At 39.0% G+C, this 22,797-nt stretch overlaps 1 protein-coding gene across 1 annotated transcript in view; it reads left to right on the top strand.

Annotated features, from left to right (window-relative positions):
• Positions 1-17,334, top strand: part of LOC136427269 (CUB domain-containing protein 2-like) — a 33,445-nt gene extending 16,111 nt beyond the window's left edge. Inside the window, exons 3-8 of the mRNA XM_066416079.1 lie at positions 5,570-5,611; positions 7,808-8,179; positions 10,686-11,045; positions 14,622-14,729; positions 16,023-16,079; positions 16,570-17,334. Of these exons, the coding sequence (XP_066272176.1) occupies positions 5,570-5,611; positions 7,808-8,179; positions 10,686-11,045; positions 14,622-14,729; positions 16,023-16,079; positions 16,570-16,676 (1,046 nt within the window). The 3' untranslated portion in view covers positions 16,677-17,334. The remainder of the gene's footprint in view (positions 1-5,569; positions 5,612-7,807; positions 8,180-10,685; positions 11,046-14,621; positions 14,730-16,022; positions 16,080-16,569) is intronic.
• Positions 17,335-22,797: the final 5,463 nt, after the last annotated feature.

Here is a 22,797-nt window from a genome sequence, read left to right as displayed (position 1 = left end):
CCGGTAATTCTATAAATGAATTACAGGCGTTAGAAATTGACACGTGACACATTTGTAAAGGAAGCTAGTGTCAGATAAAAACATAATTCTTTTGACATCAGCAAAGTAATATTTCCTGCAGACACCGTACAAGATAACCATTTGAACCGGAAGTCCTGAAGTATACATTATGCGCTATACTGATTGCAGCAGGCACCGAAATACTAAAGGTCGTTGTCCTTTGCCTTTTTGGCAGCAACGCCGTTGAATAATTTTGAATTACATTCAATGTATATCCTTGGGATATTCATAATATCCATGTCCTTGGGAATGCAAGCGATCAATGCAGAATATATTTGCTGCGATGTTGATTTTTACGACGTAATACGCTCATGTGCATATTTCTTTAAACTTTTTTTTCTTGAACTAAGATAAATAATTCATGAACTGACTTAGCCTACTAGTTCAACAACCACAAAGCTACAGTTGCCACTGCAGATAAGCAGATAGGATTTTGTAAGATATTAGAACTACGATATTGCAACTACTTTTCACATGACATGGCTGGCAAGTGATTTCAACCTCACTGCACGAACATTATTATTCCAGCCGGATGGAGTGATCCTCCTGTTCACTGATGGTTGATGTCGGCAGAACCGGAAGAAAATTACCCAGACAAATCACGACATAGACACACTCAAAATTACAAGTATTACGTCATCTTTCATTGTCAAGAATCATTATCTACTGGTTTCTGCATTCTGCAGTCGTTGACACGTCCTGCAACTACATTCAGTCTTTCTTAATCTTCTTCCACTGTGTCTTGCATCTAGCGAGCTCTGTTAGCTCTTGGAGTTTATTTTCTTGTCTAGATTCTGTTAGATGTCGTCAAGAATAAATGCTGGTGAATCATGTGTGTCTTTCTCCATCGACTTCCACTGCGTCTTGCATCTAGCGAGCTCCTTTAGCTCTTGGAGTTTCTTTTCTGTTCTAGATTCTATTAGACGTTGTCTGGAATAAATGTTAGTGAATGATGCGTGCTATAACGTTCGCTGGTAGCAAAGTTGAGAGGAAGTTGTTTTCTTCATTGACTTCCACTGTGTCTTGCATCTAGCAAGCTCCTTTAGCTCTTGGAGATTCTTTTCTGTTCTAGATTTCGTTAGACGTTGTCTGGAATAAATGTTGATGAATGATTCGTGCTAAAGTTTGCTGGTAGTAAAGTGGAGAGAAGGTTGTTTTCTGCATTGACTTCCACTGTGTCTTGCATATAGCAGGCTCCTTTAGCTCTTTTCTGTTCTTTTCTGTTCGATATTCTGTTGGATGTTTTCAAGAATCAATGTTGGTGAATGGTGTGTGCTAAATGTTGCTAGCTCTTGGAGTCTCTTTTTGGGGTCTAGATTCTGTTTGATGTTGTGAATGGTGAATAATGTGTGCTAAAGTTCGCTGGTAACGAAGTTGGTTGGAAGTTGTTTTCTTCATTGACTTCCACTGTCTTGCAAGCTTGCATCTAGCAAGCTCCTTTAGCTCTTGTAGTTTCTTTTCTGTTATAGATTCTGCTAGACGCTGTCAGAAACAAATGCTAATGATTGATGTGTGCTAGCGTTCGCTAGCTCTTGGAGTTTCTTTTCGGTTCTAGATTATGTTGGACGCTGTGACTAGTGAATGATGTGTGCCAAAGTTCTCTGGTAGCAAAGTTGGTTGGAAGTTGCTGACACGGCGCGCGCTGCCGCCCCATACAATCACGGGCCGGTACGGATCACCGCCGCCCAGTGTACAGCTGACCCACCGGGCACACATCCATGTTTATTGGCGCTTATTTATGACAGACAGAGTAGTGAGTTATCCGGATATAGTTGACAAATTGTCCTTTTCATACAACGATCATATTTCAGCCGTACGTTCCAAGGCCTTGGTATTTATTACTCAATTTTTGCCACAGATTAATCCAAATCCTTTCGAAGAGTATCGGTGGCGCCACAGAGACGCATTTTCCACACGCCGTCACTTGTTTTACATTCGTTTTGATTTGTGTCTGCTTTTCCGAAATGTAAGAACACTGTTGCATTAAGTGTTAAACCACAACTTGTGTCGTAACTTGCCTCTCAAGCATAAAATGCATAATTATACAGACCTTTCAGAATGTGTGTATGACCCACAGACGTAGGTTTCTTATCAATGATGCAATCTCTTCTGAATTAAGACTTTTAAGTTGATCTTTTGTGAGAGCACTATCCTAAGTACTAGTACATGTGCTCACTGTTTCAGGAAGATAGACAAGAAAAAGCCTTTAATTTTGTTAGTCAAATGCGAGTGTTCAGATGCTAATCTCACTGAGTCTATAAGGATACATGACTGTATACATAGTTCGCAAGACAAGTCATTTTTCGTAATAGCAGTTGTCAGTTTCCACCGAGTCGAAAAGCTATAAGATCTTTTGAAATGTCAAATATGATACCTGCATAATAAACTCAGGTATTTTCACTAATTTTCTTTATAATTGAAGACGCAACATGAATATCTTACGGAAGTTGATAGGAATAATGTCATTAATGAAATCCCTACTTGGCAGGTACCCACGCCTTAAAACTTTACTACGTAAGAAAACTATTAGTTTTACAGCCGTCAAATGTAACTATAAGAAGGCTGTAAAAATGCAGGGACATCCGCTGCAACTATGAGAAGGCACTGACAAATGATTACCATTAGACGTCAAAGGAAGCGGCTAAAACGAGGGACGTCTGCATGGCAACTGAAAGGTCTGGATCCATGTGGGAATTGTAGATGTGACATTTACTCTAAAGTAGGATCCTTTATTCTGAATAAAGACCCTAGGATACGTTGTATTCTGTCATTATACATCCATGTTGAAATTCAATACTTTCAAAATCAGCTTACGACACTGTGTGGGATGGCATATGTGACATTTAATCAAGAGCAAGATCCTATATTCTGAATAAAGACCCAAGGGGACGTTCTTTTCTGTCATTCGCCGTTCACATTGAAAATCACAAATTTCAAGATCCTTTTTGGACCACCCTGGACATATTCACATTAGCGATGAGACACTATGTGGGGATAGCATATGTGGCATTTACTCAAAAGCAAAATCCGTTATTCTGAATAAAGACCCTGAGAGACGTTCTATTCTGTCATTCGCCATACATGTTAACATTCGCAAGTTCTAAGATCCTTTTAGAACCGCACTGGACATGTTCCGATTACCATTAGCCGTCAGAGGAAGCGGCTAAAAAGAGGGACGTCTCCATGGTAACTGAAAGGTCTGAGTCCATGTGGGAATGGCATATGTGACATTTACTCTAAATCAGGATCCGTTATTCTGAATGAAGACCCTGGGAGACGTTGCATTCTATCATTTGCCATCCATATTAAAATTCTAAAGTTCCAAGATCATTTTTGGACCGCGCTGGACATATTCTTATTAGTAATAAGACAGTGTGAGCGGATGCCATGTGTGACATTTACTCAAAAGCACGATCCACTATTCTAAATAAATACGCTGGGAGACATTGTATTCTGCCATTCTACTTCCATGTTAAAATTCACGAATTCCAAGCTCCTTTAGAATTCAATGCGCGAAATATCCTCTTCAATTGTATACAAAATAAGTTCTCTATATATTCTCGATACTCAAATGGCACAGGAAAATTCATATTCCTTATGCACTTAGCTTAGATTTAATAAACCATGCATTATAAGCTCTATCTATCCTTACATTCATAGCTGTCTGAAAAAGCTAAAAGTTAAACCTGTTCATACTAATAAACATTAGCCACTGTAGATGTAGTAAGACATAACATTCTTATACTACTATTGTATTTTTGCTTTGTCCTAAGCCAAGCTGTTCTTAGCTTGTAATAACATAAAAAAATACCATATAACTCATATCCCTAAGGCACTAGGACAGCCCCATGATAAAACATTCCTCAAAACGACATCAACGTGGCTAAGTGAATATTCAATAAGGTATTCAGGAAGAGCCCCTGTGAGCACAGTTTGCAGTAATTGGCAAGCGGTAACCTCCGAGCCTCCCTACCTCTCACCATCCATCAGAACTGGGCTCGCGTTCCCAGATCAGTCATACATTATAGTACATGTACACCTACAGGCATGTCTCAACTTTTACAGTAAAGCTGAAAGCTCGAGCTCTTCCTAACCAACTTTTAGCTGTTATCTATCTACTTAGTTAGTGTTTGTTTGTTTGTTTGTTTATTTGGGCATGGATTCATAAAGCTGGATTCTTTTCCTAATCAACTTTTAGCTGTTAGTTACTTAGTTTTAAACTTTGTTTTTTTGTTTGTTTGTTTGTTTGTTTGTTTGTTTGTTTCCTTTTTTGGGCATGAATCGTCTTTTATATGCTCTTGTAGCTTCTATATTATTGAATGTTCCAATACTCAGGGTCACTCCTCTTGACAACCTTCTTTCCACTAGAAGCTGCGACAAAGTAGTGACCAATGAAGGACCAAAATCGTGACAGATCGGAACAAATTCTGTTGATAAAGAAGCAAATTATTATGATTCTTGTGTGTTTTGCTGTCTTTAGAATCAGACTTTTACCCTATCAAAAGTATTCAAGGTACACATGACCGCTAGGCTAGACATGATATTCTATGATGTGTTTATTGAGGTAAACCTAGCAAGTCGAGAATGTGGGTTGCGAGGGTACATACAGTTGGTGATTTGTCTCCAGGGAAACCGCGACGACAGACATTCCAGAGCTCATCTTCAGAGTAATTTCTTAGAACTCGTTTACACAACCTTGATGTTCCTTTACTGCAGCTGTGCTACTGGTTGAACTAATAGGACGATATATTCTCAGAGCTTCAGGTTCATTACCCAAGCTTATAGACAGCTGAACTTTATATAGTATGACTAGGCAGTACATCTTTTCGAGAAAACGCAGTCTATATGCAGTGTCTGTAAGCATACATAAATACTATGTCTACTCTATCACATGGTCCGCTGCAGTGTTAAAGGACGTTTGAGAGAGACTTGAAACAATGGTTCGTGTGGATGAATTAATCAAGATAGTCTAGCTCAAACATTGATGTAAGGGGAACACGACTTTTACATTTACATGAAGTAGAAAAACTTTATTGTATAAAATATGGAAGTAGATTATCATTATTCGTTCAAGACATCATTCTTGGTTATAAACTTCACAAATTGAAAAAAAATCATTATATTAAAGTATTATTACTAAATTGGCAAGTATAAGTATGGTACACAAACGGTAATAGAACAATTGTTCTATTGTTCGAAAATGAATGCATCTTGAGAAGTTTAACATAATTACTGATTGTTATACGTAACGCATGTATCATTTTAATGAAATCTCATTTGTAAAGAAAGGATGTTAAAAATATCTTTTACATTTACAAGTTTGTAAGTGATACGATTGTTGCCCACCAACAGTCGATCGATTCATCCACTAGCAGTCTAATTCTAATTGCCATGTAAAAGATAAATCACCTGATATTTTCAAATCGACGTCTGGGTTTTGATTTATGTAGCATAATACTGACTCTAATGCTACCAAACAAATCCTTCCAAAGTTTTATCTATTTTTCAGATGATGGCTGGACAAGATGTAGCAGGTCAAGACCACCTAAAGGTAAAGAAAGATAATCACTACACACTGTTTGGTGATGATAGTGCGCAGCAATATATCTATGTCACTTTTAAGAGAGGAATTTTCAAGCCTTAAGCGTTGTCTCTTGATTATGTTAAGTTACTTCGATTTAAGATACCTCGTATATCACTTTCAGGAATGTTTGTGGAGGAATTGGTACTTACATGCATATGAAGACAAAGATTGTACCAGTTTACGCTGTTACTTAAGCACCCCTCTCACCGGACCCGCGTCACACTGGTGGCATCGCTGCGTCCTAAACTGGATTTGTGTTTTCCTTGACTTTATTATAGGAATATCATTCAAAACGTACAAGCTAAGTATGACCAAAAAGACAACAAAACACAAAAGCTTAAAATGATTTTTTGTCGATGAAATTCGTTGAGTGATTTTTCAATTCGATCGGCCGCAGCGACGCCGCCAGCGTGCCACGGGCCTATGTGAGGGGGGCTTACTTAACACTGTTCATCAATTGATGATCTTTTTCGGGAAAACAATTATCAGGACCCGCACGCAGTCTGCTTGATCAACGCTGCGCGGAAGAGCCAGTTAATCATGTAGTTAATGATTTATCGGGAACCTTGGCTTTCTTTCTCACCCCAAAGCGTGCCTGTTAAGACCAGACCCTCATTATCACCTAGCTTCCACAGTGGCGATCAATTCCACACATTCCACTGGGAAGATATAGTTTAAGGTTTGTCACAATTTGAGCTGGTGTGTTGAAGCTGTACGAAACATTATATTTGCTTAGCCTGGAGTCCAGTCTTCTTAGCTTTAGTCCACTACCCAATCTCCGCTCTCCGCTCTTGGCTAGCGAACTAAAGCTAAGAAAGCTGGGCTCCAGGCTTGTATTTGCTGTATAAGGGGAGAGTATGTCGCCCTTACCTCGGCTTAAAGAAACTGGTCGGAACTGAAACATATTTAGGAGGAAAGGACCTGATAGATATGCTAAAAATAGGTACTCAAGCAACCGGATAAAATTTTGAAACAGTCAGACGTTTCAGGCGTATACAGCATCCGCTGCCTTTCGTCAGTCACTGAAATTTTACCCAGTTGCTTGTGTAACGTTTACAGCCAAATAGATCAATCAAATCAAATCAACTATTTTTGGCATATCTTATTAGCTGGATGTATAACCTTCATCAACGACCTGATAGATACAATATATGATTTTAAAAGATGTAGGAAGACGAACTATAGTTTTAGCTCCTACTCTGTAAGAGTGTGACAATAGATAAATCTAGATCGATAGTATTAGCTTTAGGTTAACGACACGAGTGATTAATTATGCTGTAGATAGCTAAGGCACAGCAGCGTGTGGTATTGGTATTGTGACGAGATCGTATTCTGTGAACTGATTGTGCAATAAGAGGCCAAACCCAATTTGTCTAGATATAGCTGACAATAGTATTTGAGAAGTTACGACAATGTCAATTACTGTCCTTGTCACATATATGTTTCTGTATCTGTATCTATATATAGCCGGTATAACCGCCCTTCGGCGTAACACACGACCTGTCTCCTATGTTTCTACGTACCTGCAATTAGCCATCGGGCATGTACTTGCAAATGGACTTTCTCTTCAATAACACTGAATTATTCAAGACCATTAAGTAAACTAAGCGCCATTTGGTGACTCCTTGCTCCAAACGTGCATACAAGCTTAGTTGTTTAAAGAAATATCAATATAAATAATCACCTTATTGACGCTACCACAATCTAATAGCTTTCTATCCGTCTAAAGACACATCATTAGCTATATTACGCACCGTTAGCACATTGACGTCAATAGCGTTACGTAGATGATATATCATAACCTCCACTAGGTCTTCCTATGGTAGTACGGATCGTAGATTTCGGCAACAAGGGGTATCATTGGCCAGGAGATTCAGTCCCCGGAAAGCCAATAAAATCCTATAGTGGTCAAACTCCCCTGGCAAATATTCTCCCAATAGCCAGCTACTTAGTCTGGTAGAGACTAAATACAACATGCACATTGCCAAAGATAGCGGATGCTGTCTGAAACGTCTGACTGTTTCAAAATTTTATCCAGTTGCTTGAGTAACTATTTTTGGCACATTGCCTTCTATTTCCTTCATCTTATCTTTACATGGAACCGTTTAAAATTAAAGCTGATGGTAAAGATTACACTTCTAAATATGATTTCCATTTATGCAGCATGTGGCCGGAGCATGACGTCAAACCGAGGCACCATCAAATCGCCGAGATTTCCTAGGCCGTATCTTACTGCTGCTACATACGAAGACAAAGTGTGTACCTGGTTGATAACCCTTCCCTACGGCCAAGGCATCAAGTTGCTGTTATACGGTTACGACTTCGCCTTCGAGAGATTTAGATACACCACGTACACGGATGAACTGCAAGTGTTCAGGGATGAAATGTGCGGAGAGGAAAGCCGTATAAGGCAGTATCAAGGAAACGATACGGAATACGACATCATACATATACCAAGTAATACAGCTTGTATCAAGTTTTTTAGAAGGACTACGCAAAATCACAGTCACACAGGATTTTCCATGTCATACGAAGGTGAGTAGTTTCACGTTTGATATTACCAAGTTTCTGAATCTCTTCTGATATAGGATGTATATTTGTGGGCTATCTATTTGACACCTAATAAAGAAATGACAATCACACCTTCTTAACATTTATGTAGTATTGATTCATAAGCACTAATCAATCTTTATGGAAGAAAATGCATGCAACAGAAACCTGTTGCGTAGATGGTACTGAAGATGTTAGCTCCAAACAAACAAAAGAAAAAAACAATCCCTCGTCAGGGTTTTAAGATCAATAAGTTCTGCTCATGATGTTCATTATTGAAGTCATTTAGACTACAGACCATGGGAAATAAGTCCATGATACCAGCTATGCATAACGACTCTTTTATTTCCCGGGTACCTTAATTCTAGTTGACATAGGCTACAGTGTAATGGACAGGAAAGTACGCAACTAATGGACCAAGGGCCTATGTTATGCAATAGATCAATAGACAGCTACATCCTACATTATGTAATGTCTACGAAAACTGAGATTGGCATATTGTCCACGACTTTGATGATTCAAGCATCTGCTGACCAATAGAAACCATTCCGTTGTTACCTCGTTAGGCCTTGATGATTTGATTATATGGATGACATCTCTGGGCACCCCAAAACTGATGCAAGCGTGCGAAAAGATAAAAGTTGGGCAAAAATGGTTTCTTTATTATGAGATCAAAGTGGTCAGGAAGAAACACATAGAATATGGAATGCCAAACAATAAATTCCCTACTCTTGTTCTTTCACATTTGATACTCTGGCTTTGGGATTGACCTTGTCATTCTTTGTCATTAGTATCCCTCTTCGACATTTTTGTTCAATTTACGGCATATAGTTGTTCATTTTGCAGCGCTTATGTACGATTTAAGGTTGCAAACTTATTTTCTTAAATGACGAAAATTGAGTCACGATATGATCACCAATATAACAAGTCAATGTGGCCTCATTACTTGTGGTATGATACGGCTGCTTATCTAGCCAATAAAAACCAAGATTAAGTAACTGATGGAGGCACGCGCAACGTTGGATCGACATCATCCCAAGAACAATGATAACAGTAGCACGTCGGCAGAACTTAATGCATATACGTCAATTAGCCTGCTATTTGAACCTATTATAACTGCCGAATCTCTTTTGTTTTCGTTGGTCACCGTTGCATCAGAGTAGCAGCCGTTGCCTAAAATATGTCTTTGGACACAACTGAATTTACCTGTATACGAGATATTAGCCTTAAATACGCGAACACGACCTAAACGTCCTGCTGCCGTCACATTCGTTATCATGTTTGTAAATCTAGTGATAGCTTCCTGCCTAGATGGGAGTGGTAACGGAACGACCGTCATCATGTAAAAATTTCCTACATACGAATTCGAATTCTCGATGGTAATGCCTTTATATAATTATCTTGGAACACAGTCAAGTTGTCCTGATATGGCCTGGCACTAGCGGGCAAGAATCCAGTGAAGATCTTATTCCATTGAGTACACGTCAAGTGCAAAGTATAGATCACTGTTGTTGAACCTACCACTTCTGATACCTATAACCTTTAATCGAAATTCACAATAAAGAAGTCAGGAAGGGGGCAAGTTTCATATGTTCCGGGTGCGAAACAGGATTCTCTATTGACTTCAGTGTTGTTGCCAATATTAGCAATGTTGAGCCGCAAGTTTGACATTGGCAAAACTTTATTGGCAGACATGCTCATCAGAAAAAAAGCTGTTATTACATTTAGTATACGTGGCATTCCTTGTGGATTACTTGAGACAACTGTCTGGTCCTTAAGGCGCCTACAGACTTGCAAAAAAACTAATAAGTCACCTATTGTATTATAGATATCGCATATAATGTGAAATTAACTAGATGATCGATAAGGCACCATTTGTTGATAAAACAAGCTTGCCAAAAGGTAATTATCGAAAATAACATGTTAGGTGCTAAGTCATCCACGTTTGTTGGCGGAAAGAAGTCTAATGGCTAACAAATTAACATATTCTGACATATCTATGTAGATCGTGTATGCAGGGTTGCGTCAGAGCTTGATTTTGATCTATGTGATGATTACCAATTAGCTTTCAAAACAAAGTATGGTTTATGACATGTTGCAATAAGGTTAATTACATCATATACGAAGCCCTTGGGATTTATGTCAGACTTAAGACTTTTTGTATCATCTAGTTCTAAATATTAGGCATTAAAAGCAGGAGCTAATTGAGTCATTAGCATACAACCTTTTTTTGACTTACTATTCTTTTGAACCATCTGACCTACAACCTGACTTACTATTCTATTGAACCATCTGAAACTGTCTTCACCTCATTAACATATCTATTCAGAGTTTTGGTATAAAATCTGGTTCTGACAGATCTTTCCTTAGCTTAGTCACTGACGAAAGATAGCGAATGCCCTCCGAAACATGTGACTGTTTCAAATTCTTATCCAGTTGCTTGAGTAGCTATTTGTGGCGTATTGGGTATTAAATGTCTTATTTTCTGCAGCGGTGGATGACAATGGAGAATGTGGAACCAACGGTTCTTCAATCTCGTCGCAAGAAGGTTATATACACAGTCCTGGATACCCTGCCGCAAGTTACCCACAGCAAATCAACTGTACGTGGGTCATACAGGCCCTACCGTCACAAACAATTCAGGTGGAGTTCTTGGACTTCCAGTTGAGCTACATCTACAGTTGCGATTTTGCGCCAGACTTTGTGCAAATTGGCAGCACTAACAGGACTTACGAATTCAAGTATTGTGACCAAGACACACCTTCTACCTTCACAAGTAAAAAGAACATTGTATGGCTTTACTTTAAGACTGGACGCTGGAGAAATAGAGGATTCTTGGTGTATTATAAAGGTAGGATATACATCCGTGAATAATTTTATCAGGTTTTTGAATGTCTCAATAGCAAAGTTCTTTATTCACACTGACATATTTACAAAAGTCAACCTTTCTTGGACCTTGTCATCTTCTTCTAGGCAACTCAGGACAATTCTTTAGATAATTGCCTTGAAGATAACAGGCGGTCGTCGAAACGTCGGCTCTTGTTAAAGATGTTGTTGTGAATAAAGAACTTTGCTATTCGGTAGGATAAACAGTGTGCAAAAAGTATTCACTCTATTGTAGAGTGGGCATGGTCGTAATGTCCGATTGTAGACACAATCTTGATCAATCAATAACTAGCAAAATGGAAGGTCTTCGGCGTTACGGAAGTTAAGACAGCTTGTGACGTAATCACGATCATCTTAAGAGATTGTGAAGAACTGCTCCATCTAACGACCACAGCCTTGATGATAAGGTTTAAAGAACAAAATTAGTGACATCCCTTTTCACTAGAGGCTGAGTTTCATAGATAAAGAACGATTTTTTTTCTACGTGTCGTGTGTTCATTTATTTTAAAGGCAACCAAAGCAATATTAGGACCAAAAATTGGAGAGAAAAAATGCTGAAATCTTTATCGTAGCGTCATTTACTAACACTGCACTAGCACATTTTACTAGCACATTTATGTAATAACTTCATACTTAGAACATTTTAAAACCGTGCAAAACATCCCGCACGATATGCTCCCCTTAGTTTCGCGAACCTACAAAAACCCCGGCGACGATTTTCAGTGAGTTCCCACATTACAATAAAGTCCTATTTTTGCATGATAGACGTCGCTATACATTGTGATAGTTTTGTTTGCTTAGAAATGACTAAATGAATTGACCTTCAAAATCCGATGTTCGGGCCCTAATATTGCTTGGGTTGCCTTTAACTAATACTTTTGCATCATATTCAAATTATCAAATTAACGGTCGCGCAAATCAAATTTTGGTCGCTGTACGGTGGCTGACATTGGCGATCGCCGTGTAGTGGAAAGAGGGCTTAAAAACACACCATTCTAGCTCTCTCTCTTCAAAGACTAAAAGCGACATCCATTAGACGTGTCCTTGACATACAATTCAGCCTCCCGTTGCTATTACCTAATGGTGCCTTATCAACCGAGCATCGTCCGCAATAAAATTTCAATTTCCTGGACCACAAATAAAAGCATGGTTAACCCTCTATTTCCGAGGCAACACTTATTGAAAGCACAGTCTCTTACTTTTATAGGATGTCCTTCCCTCTGGAGGCCGGGCAACTATCAATGTGTTCAAAACATGTTTCATTTTCTGGTGCCATCGTAATATATATCAAAGTTCACATGAGCATGTTTGTAAAAATTCGAATATGTGCTTTTTATGCAGCGTTCAAAATGTTGTTGGGTGGTCTTTCAAGGTCATAAGAGATTCCTTAAGCTCACTTTATTTTCGTAGGTTTCTAGAGGATTCTATAAAATTTTACAAGGACCCATAACACTTAATGGATGTGGTCAAATGGCACAACGCATTAGCCAAACATGTCCTTGAATTGTTTATGATGTCATAAAACCAAATACAAACTTGGATAGAGAGTTTTTGGTTAGATGCATGCCACTTAAAACTGATCTCCAAGGAGATCTATCGGTGGCAAGGACAGTACCCAAAGGGCAAAAGAAGTTTTATCGGCCACTTTACCCTTTGGATACTGTCATTGCCACCAATAGATCTACTTGTAGATTACCTTAAAACGATGTTACTGTTGTAATTGTGTAAAAGAAGATAACTTTCTGTGTTTAAGAAAACCATTTTGTCAACGAGTTAAGAATTTCCTTCTTATTAAGTCCTTTTTCTTGAGTTGTCCATGAGTTAAAAAAAAAACTAGAAAAACAAGAAAAAATATTTTTGGTAGTGTGTATCTATACCACCATTTTGTATCAAAGAGTTAGACGTTACGTTATAATCAATATTGTGCTAAAGGGGTGTGACTGAAAACTTCGGACATGTGGTTACGTGGATTCCTGAAAAAGTCATGTATTGAATATATCATGATGCGGAAAATCAGTACAAACTCTTATCCAGTCAGCCCTAGCAATCTTTAAATACCAATTTTTCATTTTGAAAAGAATGGACAATTTCCTACAAGCATAGCCTCTGTTTCGGAGATGTATCAGCTACTAGAAAAGAAATCTACACGCTTCGCTGCGTATCTGTCGTAGACAGGAAATTATGTGCAATGAATACTCCACTGAATACCTTGTGGATTGTGCTGGTAAGTTGCTGTGACGGTGAGAAATACAGCCTACACCACATCTCAGGTATATCTAAAGACGCGGCTGGCAACCAATGGCTTTTTTCTCACACAGCCTAATCTCTCATTACAACATCCCTTTTTCAACCAAACGTTAATGGAAAATTGAAGAGATTTATAATGCTTCTGAAAGGTCGTAATAGCACTTATCGCTGCAAACTTACCCCGTGGTATTTTCACGGTACATTCTCTATGATTACCATGGAAGGAGACTTTCAGAGTTATTCTTGAATGAGTAAGAAGGCTATTTTCTATTTTAGAAAAATTACCCAATTTGGTGATTTATGACGGCCAGATAGAAAAGCCATTTAAACCTTAGCTTTCTAAACCTCTTTCAAATTGAATTCTGTGATGCGTTCTAGATCAATGATACCATATCGAAATGCATGTAATAAGTCCGTATGCTGGTAGAGAGAGAGAGTTTTGATGTGGAAGAATATAGCCAATCACTCGGTTGTTGCATGGCTGCAATGGCTCATATGATTCAAAGGTCATTGAGTGCCAGCATTTCTACTACGTCATTAGATCACTCCACTCATTATTTTGCTGCCATGATACGAAAATACATATGCCAGTACGTTATACTGTCGAAATTGTCAATTTAGAATTTGGAAGACTCTGTAATACCCTTCTCCAGTAAAACATCGCAAAATTGGATTATAGTATTTCGTGGAATGTCATGGAAAATGGTAGCATATGAAACATCTGTCAGCAGTTCTCCTATTGACGTAGCCTAGAGAGATCGTTGATAAAAACGTTGAGATGTCCGTAGCAAGCGGCGATGATGTTTCAGATACTCAATGACCAGAGCTACGTGCTGTTTCTAATGCTGTGCTTACTGTCACACTTTGATGATGCAACAGATTTTAAGAGTCTCGATGCTACAGACAGATTTGAATATATCTTTAGATGCAACGATCCAAACAATGCAAAACTAGGTAAAAATATTCGACTGCTTTGTCATCAGAAAAAGGACCGAAACTAATGATTAGCCCCACTCGATTATAACACTATATCACAGACTTATGCTATCCCTTATTATATTAGTAATTAGGATGTGAAGTTTTATTCTATACCTTTATATTGTATGTTCAATAGTTTTTGCCATACATTGTACCGCGTACGATTTCCGTGCTATAAAGCTCTTCATATCTTGCCAATGCTTGAACGGAAACAAAAGACAGCCGATGTACATCAGACTTCCGGACAATACCCTACTTCCCGTAGATATTTATCGTGGACAACATTTAAACTGCCAGTATCTTATTGTTATTCCAGCAATTGGAGGCTCACCACTTCCAGATATCTCTGGTGCCGACTACTGGACCAGCTGGGCCCGGTCAGACTGGAGGTACTTTGAAGAAACCAGGTGGTCCTCGACACGTGGTACGGATACAAATATTCCTACTTTTCATTTTTCATTTCTTTATTTAACCAGAAGACACACTCAGGTCTCTTGACCTGTTTTTTAGGCTCCCTGGATACAAATACAATGCACAGACATAATACACAATGATTACAATTATATACAATTTGAAAATTCGGTATCAGTCCTAATTCCATTCCTTAAGTCAATTTCTAAAGGTCGATACGGCAGTAAGTTTTCTTTGTTCTGTGGGGAGTTCATACCAAAGTTCAGGACCCGTGTACTTTAGACTGCTCTTGAATGACTGTAGATTTGCCTGTGGTATATGCAGCAGGTGAGGGTCCCATTTTGCAAGCTGACTCGCTGCAGTGCTTACTTTTACTTTTACTGGCTTGATTTTGTCTTTAAGGTCACACCATATTTTTGTTACTTCTCGGAATAACGTCTCCTGTTTTTCCCATTTTGAAAAAAAAAGAATCGGGTCATTATTCCCATTCACAAATTTTTACTCACGCTTTTACTACTTGTTCAGTTGTAAAACTCAATAGGCACCTAAATAGATCATAAACACAAACGTCAAACCTAAAAGTGTGGTCACGTTATCATAAGTTATAATTTTCATTTGTTAAAATCATTTCTCAATATCAATTCATAACAAAAGGTAATTTTGTTACTGAAGTTATAATACTAGATCAAAGAAAGGGGTTCATTGTATAAAATGAACCATATAAAGCTGAAACTTGAATAATCCTCTTATTCCTTATGTTATATAAACCCTTACCTTCACCCCAGATTATTTGGAAAAACATTTTTGATATTTTTTTTGTCCTGTCGCTCCAATTTTTTTCTGAAAAAATCCGAGATTCAAAAAATGAAATTGGTGTGACCTAAACATGATGCCTTGTTTAACGTCCTGTGCGTCATACCTTTGACCGATTTTAGGCATTCAGTACGAAAAATACATGTATATTCAGTCTTTTCTTCGCAGCAATGAAAGTGAAAACTAAAGGGATTTGGATTTGTCTCATCGCATCTGCAAGGAACCAAATTGTGCAATGCATGTCGATATTGATCTACATGCTTGAAACTACAGCTATACAATCAAGGTTCGGACAATGGTTGAAATCACATGGCGACTGAAGGGTTACTAAAATCTATCAAAGGCTAATGAGATTTTGCCTGCATAGGGTGACTTGTGCCTGAACCAATCTGCTTGGAAGTTATCATTTATATTCACCAATCGATAGTTTACACCCCGTTGAAAACCATAGCTCGCAGCAATGTACAATGTTAATGAGTGCTTGTATTTGCAGGATACAAGAAGAATTCAGAACCGATCGACGCCTTTGCTGTTTCGACATGCAGTAGTCGTAAGTATATGGTGTAACTACTTGCTATCTCTACATTGTCGATCATGATAAAAACGTTTATGTGGGACGTTGCTGTAAATACTTTGGGGACAAAATCTGTAAGCAGCGACACCTTAGCTGCAGTACAAAGTGATCCAGTTAGAATTTCTCAGAGGAAGGTGACAAACATGGTACAAAGAGTATTTATATTGAATGCTCTATTTACACAACCAAGAGATTTATTCAACCGACGTTTAAGTGACCATTTGTCACCTTCTTCAAGGCAATTCTGACTGGTTCACATAGCAATGCAACACAGGTGTTGCTGCTTATACATATTGATGAGATGCAATCCCTAACGCAAAGTATTTACATATGTACAATCACAGGGGATGACATCACTAGGCGGTCCCAAACGTACAGAAGTGTAACACATACACAACTATCGATCAAAAAACAATGCAACGATTATTATCTATTTCTTAAGGATGCTTCTTGTTTCTCGACACAGCTTCACTGCAGTCGGCCGCATATCTTCTCCTTGCCACCCTGTCATCCCTGACTCTGATACCCGGGAGCTTTCTCTTTTGGACTCCTTCCTTGGACAGTAATCGATGACACGTCTGTAGACGATAGATACCCAGCTGTGAAGGTCATCACAACGGGGAGGCAATTACCCAAGGATGAATGACACCATGACAAAGTGTTAACTAATAGGGCTCCAGGAATCAAGGCCATGCTCTTCCTGGAAAAACACTACCAGACAACCCTGATTCCAACCTGGTTAAAACATGTGTTGAGCAGTGTTGCTTCGATATGACGAATTTGCTAGCCTTGGTTGAAATGTGCAACGCTGTAAAATACAAGAAAGATATTGCAACATTGAGTATTCCGTGAATAATGATATCATCAGGTTGATACGTCACTGAAATAAAAGCCATGTACACAACCAAGCGTTTTATTCAGTGAGGATGGGGACATGACAAACGGTCACCGAAACGTCGGTTGAATGAAATACTTTGCCGTGTACAAAGAGTGTTTTTATTGAGGATTGAATCGTTTCTGACTTTTCACTTGTGTGGACTTCATCATATGGTATTCGCTAACAAAAACGCAGTTATATATCAAGTAGATTCTCTGCGTCATGGGAACTAAGTTTATTCCTTCATCAAGTACCACACAGGACATATTCTACAGACTGGATCTGATAAGAATTTGCTAATACTATTCTCACAAGTGTAATAAATGACTTTATGAATCCTTTTGTTCTGGTGCCAGGTCATTTGGCAATTTACCAGATAGATTAGTACCTAGCCGGAGAGTTTAAATCTACATATGCTACACCATATTCATTTCATATTCATGTTCGATGCAACAAAATATCAGTTGTTAGTTGCTCCGAGATCTGATATTGTGCCGTAAACTGGTTGTAATATTTTCCTCACCTTTCTCTAAATGAACAATATTTCCGAACTTTCACCATTTAGAAGACCTTTAGAAAACACATTTCTACTAAAATAACAAACCCACTAACCATTGAAAATGTGGGACTTTTCACCAGCCACTGCCTCCAAAGAAGAAGTCAACAAACCCCCCCAAAATGTTGTATATAGAAATATTATCTAGAAGCACAGAATAGATACTTGTTACCATTGTTGCCCTTTCTACTGTTTGTACCCTTGCAATTAGCCTACGGGCATGAATTTGCAAATAAAAAGTTATTATTATTATATGAAAACCATCAAGGTAAACGATTCATACAAACTTGACGGGAGGAGGCATTCATTAATTCGTATCACGTCTTACAGACGACATTACTGGGAAGGTGCGAATTTGTATTCATCACTCTTCATCTATATTGTTCGTTTTTAGTTTATTCTAGCATCCAACTATTTCATCAAGAAGAGAAGCTAACTCATCAATGAATGAAACAGATTTTCATCAACAAATGCAAACGTTTGGGAGCAAAAGGTTCATCTGGTTTTATGATTATATATAAATGGAATCCAAAATTCCTATTTCATTTAACTTCGTCAGGGTCATGGTTTGAGTTTTTCTTCTACCTACTTGAGAGACAAATCTTGGCCATCAAACGAATCATATAATCCAAGCCAGCAAATGCAAATCGTTGCATACGATTCGGCGTTTGCCTTTGGGTACCAACGTTTTCTTTGTAATACCCCAACGGAATACACATTTTATACAAATTGATATCAAATCAGTACTAAAGAAATTTATTCTGATATTGTTTGGCCTATTTGAGTCATTTCCATATTAAATGCCAAGGTTGAGCTTTGCATTCGAGTTACTGTTTGAGTGACGTCAGTCTAGATTGCCTGGTAGCCATCGTGGTGTTCTGACGATGTCTGGAGCCCGTCCAGCGCTGCAGCCTGGTCCCATCGATCCGTCTACTCCTGATGAAAAGAGAGATTAACTACCTTTAATTGAAAGCTCCATCAGGGAAGCTCTCCTTGGCACGACTTCAAGGACTCTCGTATACAGCATACATCAACCGACTATTAATCAAAGGAAATGAGCACAGACAGAATTCTGCTTATCCTCCACTTAAACAGCAGGGTGTGTTTCCGGCATGATAGGACAATAGATATTGTAATTCTGTGCACTGTTCCTGGAAATGTTCTTTTTCTAACGGGTTTTTAAAGGCAACCAAAGCAATATTAGGGCCCAAAATATGGAAATGAAATATATGTAGGGAGACGTTGTGTAAAGTCATCGGAGCAATGGCCATATATTGAGTCTCGATAGAAAAGGGACAAGGAATAAGACATGGTAACAGAAAAAAAACTAGTACATATCGTTAACGTTCGTGCTACTTTTTTGACCACCAAGAAAGGTATCTGTCAAGCAGAACATGTGCCAACAGTCTCAGTGACCTAATACACTAGCTTACAACTTCCTGGAAGTCAGTGAAGCATAGAAACTTCCCGATGCCCTCTAGTGCCCCATCCTGTTGCAATATTGGTACATGTTAATGTTCGTGCTACTTTGGCCCACACCAAGAAAGGTGTCTGTCAAGCATAACGTATGCCAACAGTCCCAGTGACCTAATACACTTACAACTACCTGCAAGACAGTAAAGCAGAGAAACTTCTTGATATCCTCTAGAGTTCCATCTTGTTACAATATTGGTACATGTTAACGGTCGTGCTACTTTCGAACACCAAGAAAGGTATCTATCAAGCAGAACATGCGCCAGCAGTCCCAGTGACCTAATACACTTAGATCTACACGGAAGTCAGTGAAGCAGAGAAACTTCTTGATGCTCCCTTGAGCTCTATCCTGTTGCAATATTTGTACATGTTAACCGTTGTGCTACTTTGGCCCACCAAGAAAGGTGTCTGTCAAGCCAAGGAGGTTACATTGGTCAAGCATAACGTGTGCCAACAGTCCCAGTGACTTAATACACGTACAACTATCTGGAAGTCAGTGAAGCAGAGAAAAATATTGATGCAGAGCTCTATCCTGTTACAATATTGGAAGGTCATTATGAATACCTTCACGGATGGGAAATATGTTATTTTTGCTACTTTTCTTCCTCTTCTTCTTTTTTCTCCATTCCATTAACGACCTGGGCCAGACGTCTGTCACCTTGGTTACTGGTAAAGTAGCCGACGCCATGTGGTGTTCGATTATGTTATGTAGCAAGTGGCAGGACAGAGCCGGAGAGAGAGATGTATTTGTTTGAGCAAGAATAAACAGAGTAGTGGTGTGTGAGGATAGACCAGGTGAAGGTAATCAATACGTATTTAATTGCTAGATAAAGACATATGTATCGTGGGCCAACCTTACAGCCATAAAACTTGGTTAAGACACCAAGTCTGTGCGTCACCAATGCATTTTCCTTGACGAACCTATTTGCGTACGCATTTGCCTTTACGTACTCAAAGGTGAGCATATTTCCTAGTGCATTTGTCTCATATTAAGCATTATCTATAATAGATGAAGAACAATATTAGCGGAAAGACAGAAAACAGGCGATTAATTGCAAATTCAGGTAAAGAAAAAAATCATTGCTAAAAATTGTGTCTCACATCCATATTCGACGATTTCATAAGTAATATAAACATAATCCTATCTCGGAGAGCAAACTTTCGACCCTGTTGATTAGATGACGGAAGGGTTATCATTAGTAGTCAACGTAGATGGACGGTAAAATTACCATCATTTACCCTGTAACGTTTACCACGCCGTCCGTCTGCTAGACGAATATTACACTATTTTTATCACACCCTATTAGTGGCGTCACGGTGGCGCTGTGAAAAGAGTAGGGCTCCTTCACGATATAAGTGGATCAAAAATTCTGTCCGGATCTGCATTTTGTACTCTTCAGTAGAAACCTGATGTGTTACACCTTAAGGTGGGGTACTGGGTACGCAATACAAAAAAAAGAACAAAAACATACGATGTCTTTACGCCTTGAGACAGTTTAAGATATTTCAAAATGTGGCTCCTAACGAAAACGGAAGAAAGCTGTTCGCAAATTCACCACTTCATGTTATCTATCCATATTGTCACATGTTAACTCCCGGTCGTGAAACTTTGGACCACCAAGAGAGGTGTCTGTCAAGCGTATCCGCCAGCTCCTGAAAGTAGCATTACAAAATAAGATCCGGGCCAGAGGTCTACAAAAAGAAGTTGAACGACCTAATTCAGAAGCCGTATATGCGTGACAGACACCTTTCTTGGTGGGCCAAAGTAACACGGCCGTTAACATGTACCAATATTGCAACAGGATAGAGCTCTAGAGGGCATCAGGAGGTTTCCCTGCTGCACTGACTTTCAAGTAGTTCTAAATGTATTAGGTCACTGGGACTGTTGGCACACGTTATGCATAACAGACACCTTTCTTGGTGGTCCAAAGTAGCACGAATGTTAACATGTACCAATATTGTAACAGGTTAGAGCTCTAGGGGGCATCAAGAGGTTTCTCTGCTTCACTGACTTCCAGCTAGTTGTAAGTGTATTAGGTCACATGGACTGATGGCACACGTTATGCATAACAGACACCTTTCTTGGTGTTCCAAAGTAGCACGAACGTTAACATGATTGTACCAATATTGTAACAGGGTGGAGCTCTAGGGGGCATCAAGAAGTTTCTCTGCTTCACAGACTTCCAGGAAGTTGTAAGTGTATTAGGTCATTGGGACTGTTGGCCTACGTTATGCTTGACAGACACCTTTCTTGATGGTCCAACGTAGCACGAACGTTAACATGTACCAATATTGTAACAGGATAGAGCTCTAGGGGGCATCAAGAAGTTTTTCTGCTTCACTGACTTCCATGGAGTTGTAAGTGTATTAGGTCACTGGGACTGTTGGCATGTTATGCTTGATAGACACCATTCTCGTGGTTCAAAGTAGCACAACCGTTAACATGTACCGATATTGTAATAGGACAGAGCTCTAGAGGGCATCAAGAAGTTTCTCTGCTTCACTGACTTCCATGTAATTTTAAGTGTATTAGGTCACTGGGACTGTTGGCACATGTTCTGCTTGATAGACACCTTTCTTGGTGGGCCAAAGTAGCACGAACGTTAACATGATTGTACCAATATTGTAATAGGATGGAGCTCTAGGGGCATCGGGAAGTTTTCTCTGCTTCACTGAATCCCAAGTAGTTGTAAGTCTATTAGGTCACTGGCACTGTTGGCACATGTTATGCTTGATAGACACCATTCTTGGTGTGGTCCAAAGTAGCACGACCGTTAACATGTACCAATACTGTAACAGGATGGAGCTCTAGAGGGCATCAAGAAGTTTCTCTGCTTCACTGACTTCCAGGTAGTAGTAAGTGTATTAGGTCACTGAGACTGTTGGCACATGTTATGCTTGATAGACACCTTTCTCGGTGGTTCAAAGTAGCACGACCGATTACATACACCGATATTGTAACAGGATGGAGCTCTAGAGGGCATCAAGACATTTCTCAGCTTCACATGACTTCCAGGTATTTGTGAATGCATTAGGTCACTGGGAGTGTTGGCACATGTTCTGCGTATAAAAGAATCAGTCGTTTGACATAAATTTAGATGGTGTGCTTCACCTTAATAATGACCCTATGACGCCGTTGATGCCTACTGATAGGTGACATTGCGACATTTCATAATCATTTTTCTATAACTTGCTCTGAACTGCACGGAGGTAGAAGACTATGTCATAACGAAGGATTATGCAGATGACGGAGGGGGTCAGAGGTGACCAGATGCGTATACAGATGTACAGCGGATCATACGTGGGCTGAATGTTTCATAGTGGTCGAAAGAAGTTCGAAAAGCATCAAAGTTTTGGCGTATCAATGATGACCAATTTCCTTCTTTCAGTTGTTATATTTTCTATAGGGCAAACATGTTTCCACGTTACAACCTGGAAATAAATGTTGTAATTTTCTTCTTTACATAACTGGGCTTTATTGTCCTTTTATGGACACAAAAGCACCAATAGATGGTTTTGCAGATAATTTAGTTGAAGCATAATTTCTGTAGAATGTCTCCACGTAGCATCCTGGAAAACAAATGTTGTAATTTTCCTCTTTATATAACTGGGCTTTATTGTCCTTTTATGGACACACAAGCACCAATAGATGGTTTGGCAAAAACTATTTGAAGCATTAATCATACGTTAAGTCCCGAGGATCATGACATTTCTGTGTGTCCATTGCTAACATATTGCAGAACTGCCCTGCTATCCACCTTTCTATTAAGTTAAGAGCATACACTTCC

The sequence above is a fragment of the Branchiostoma lanceolatum genome, chromosome 2, assembly GCF_035083965.1.
Source record: "Branchiostoma lanceolatum isolate klBraLanc5 chromosome 2, klBraLanc5.hap2, whole genome shotgun sequence".
NCBI lineage: Eukaryota > Metazoa > Chordata > Leptocardii > Amphioxiformes > Branchiostomatidae > Branchiostoma > Branchiostoma lanceolatum.
The sequence above is the reverse complement of the archived record's forward strand: the minus strand, read 5'-3'. Positions and strand labels throughout refer to the sequence as shown.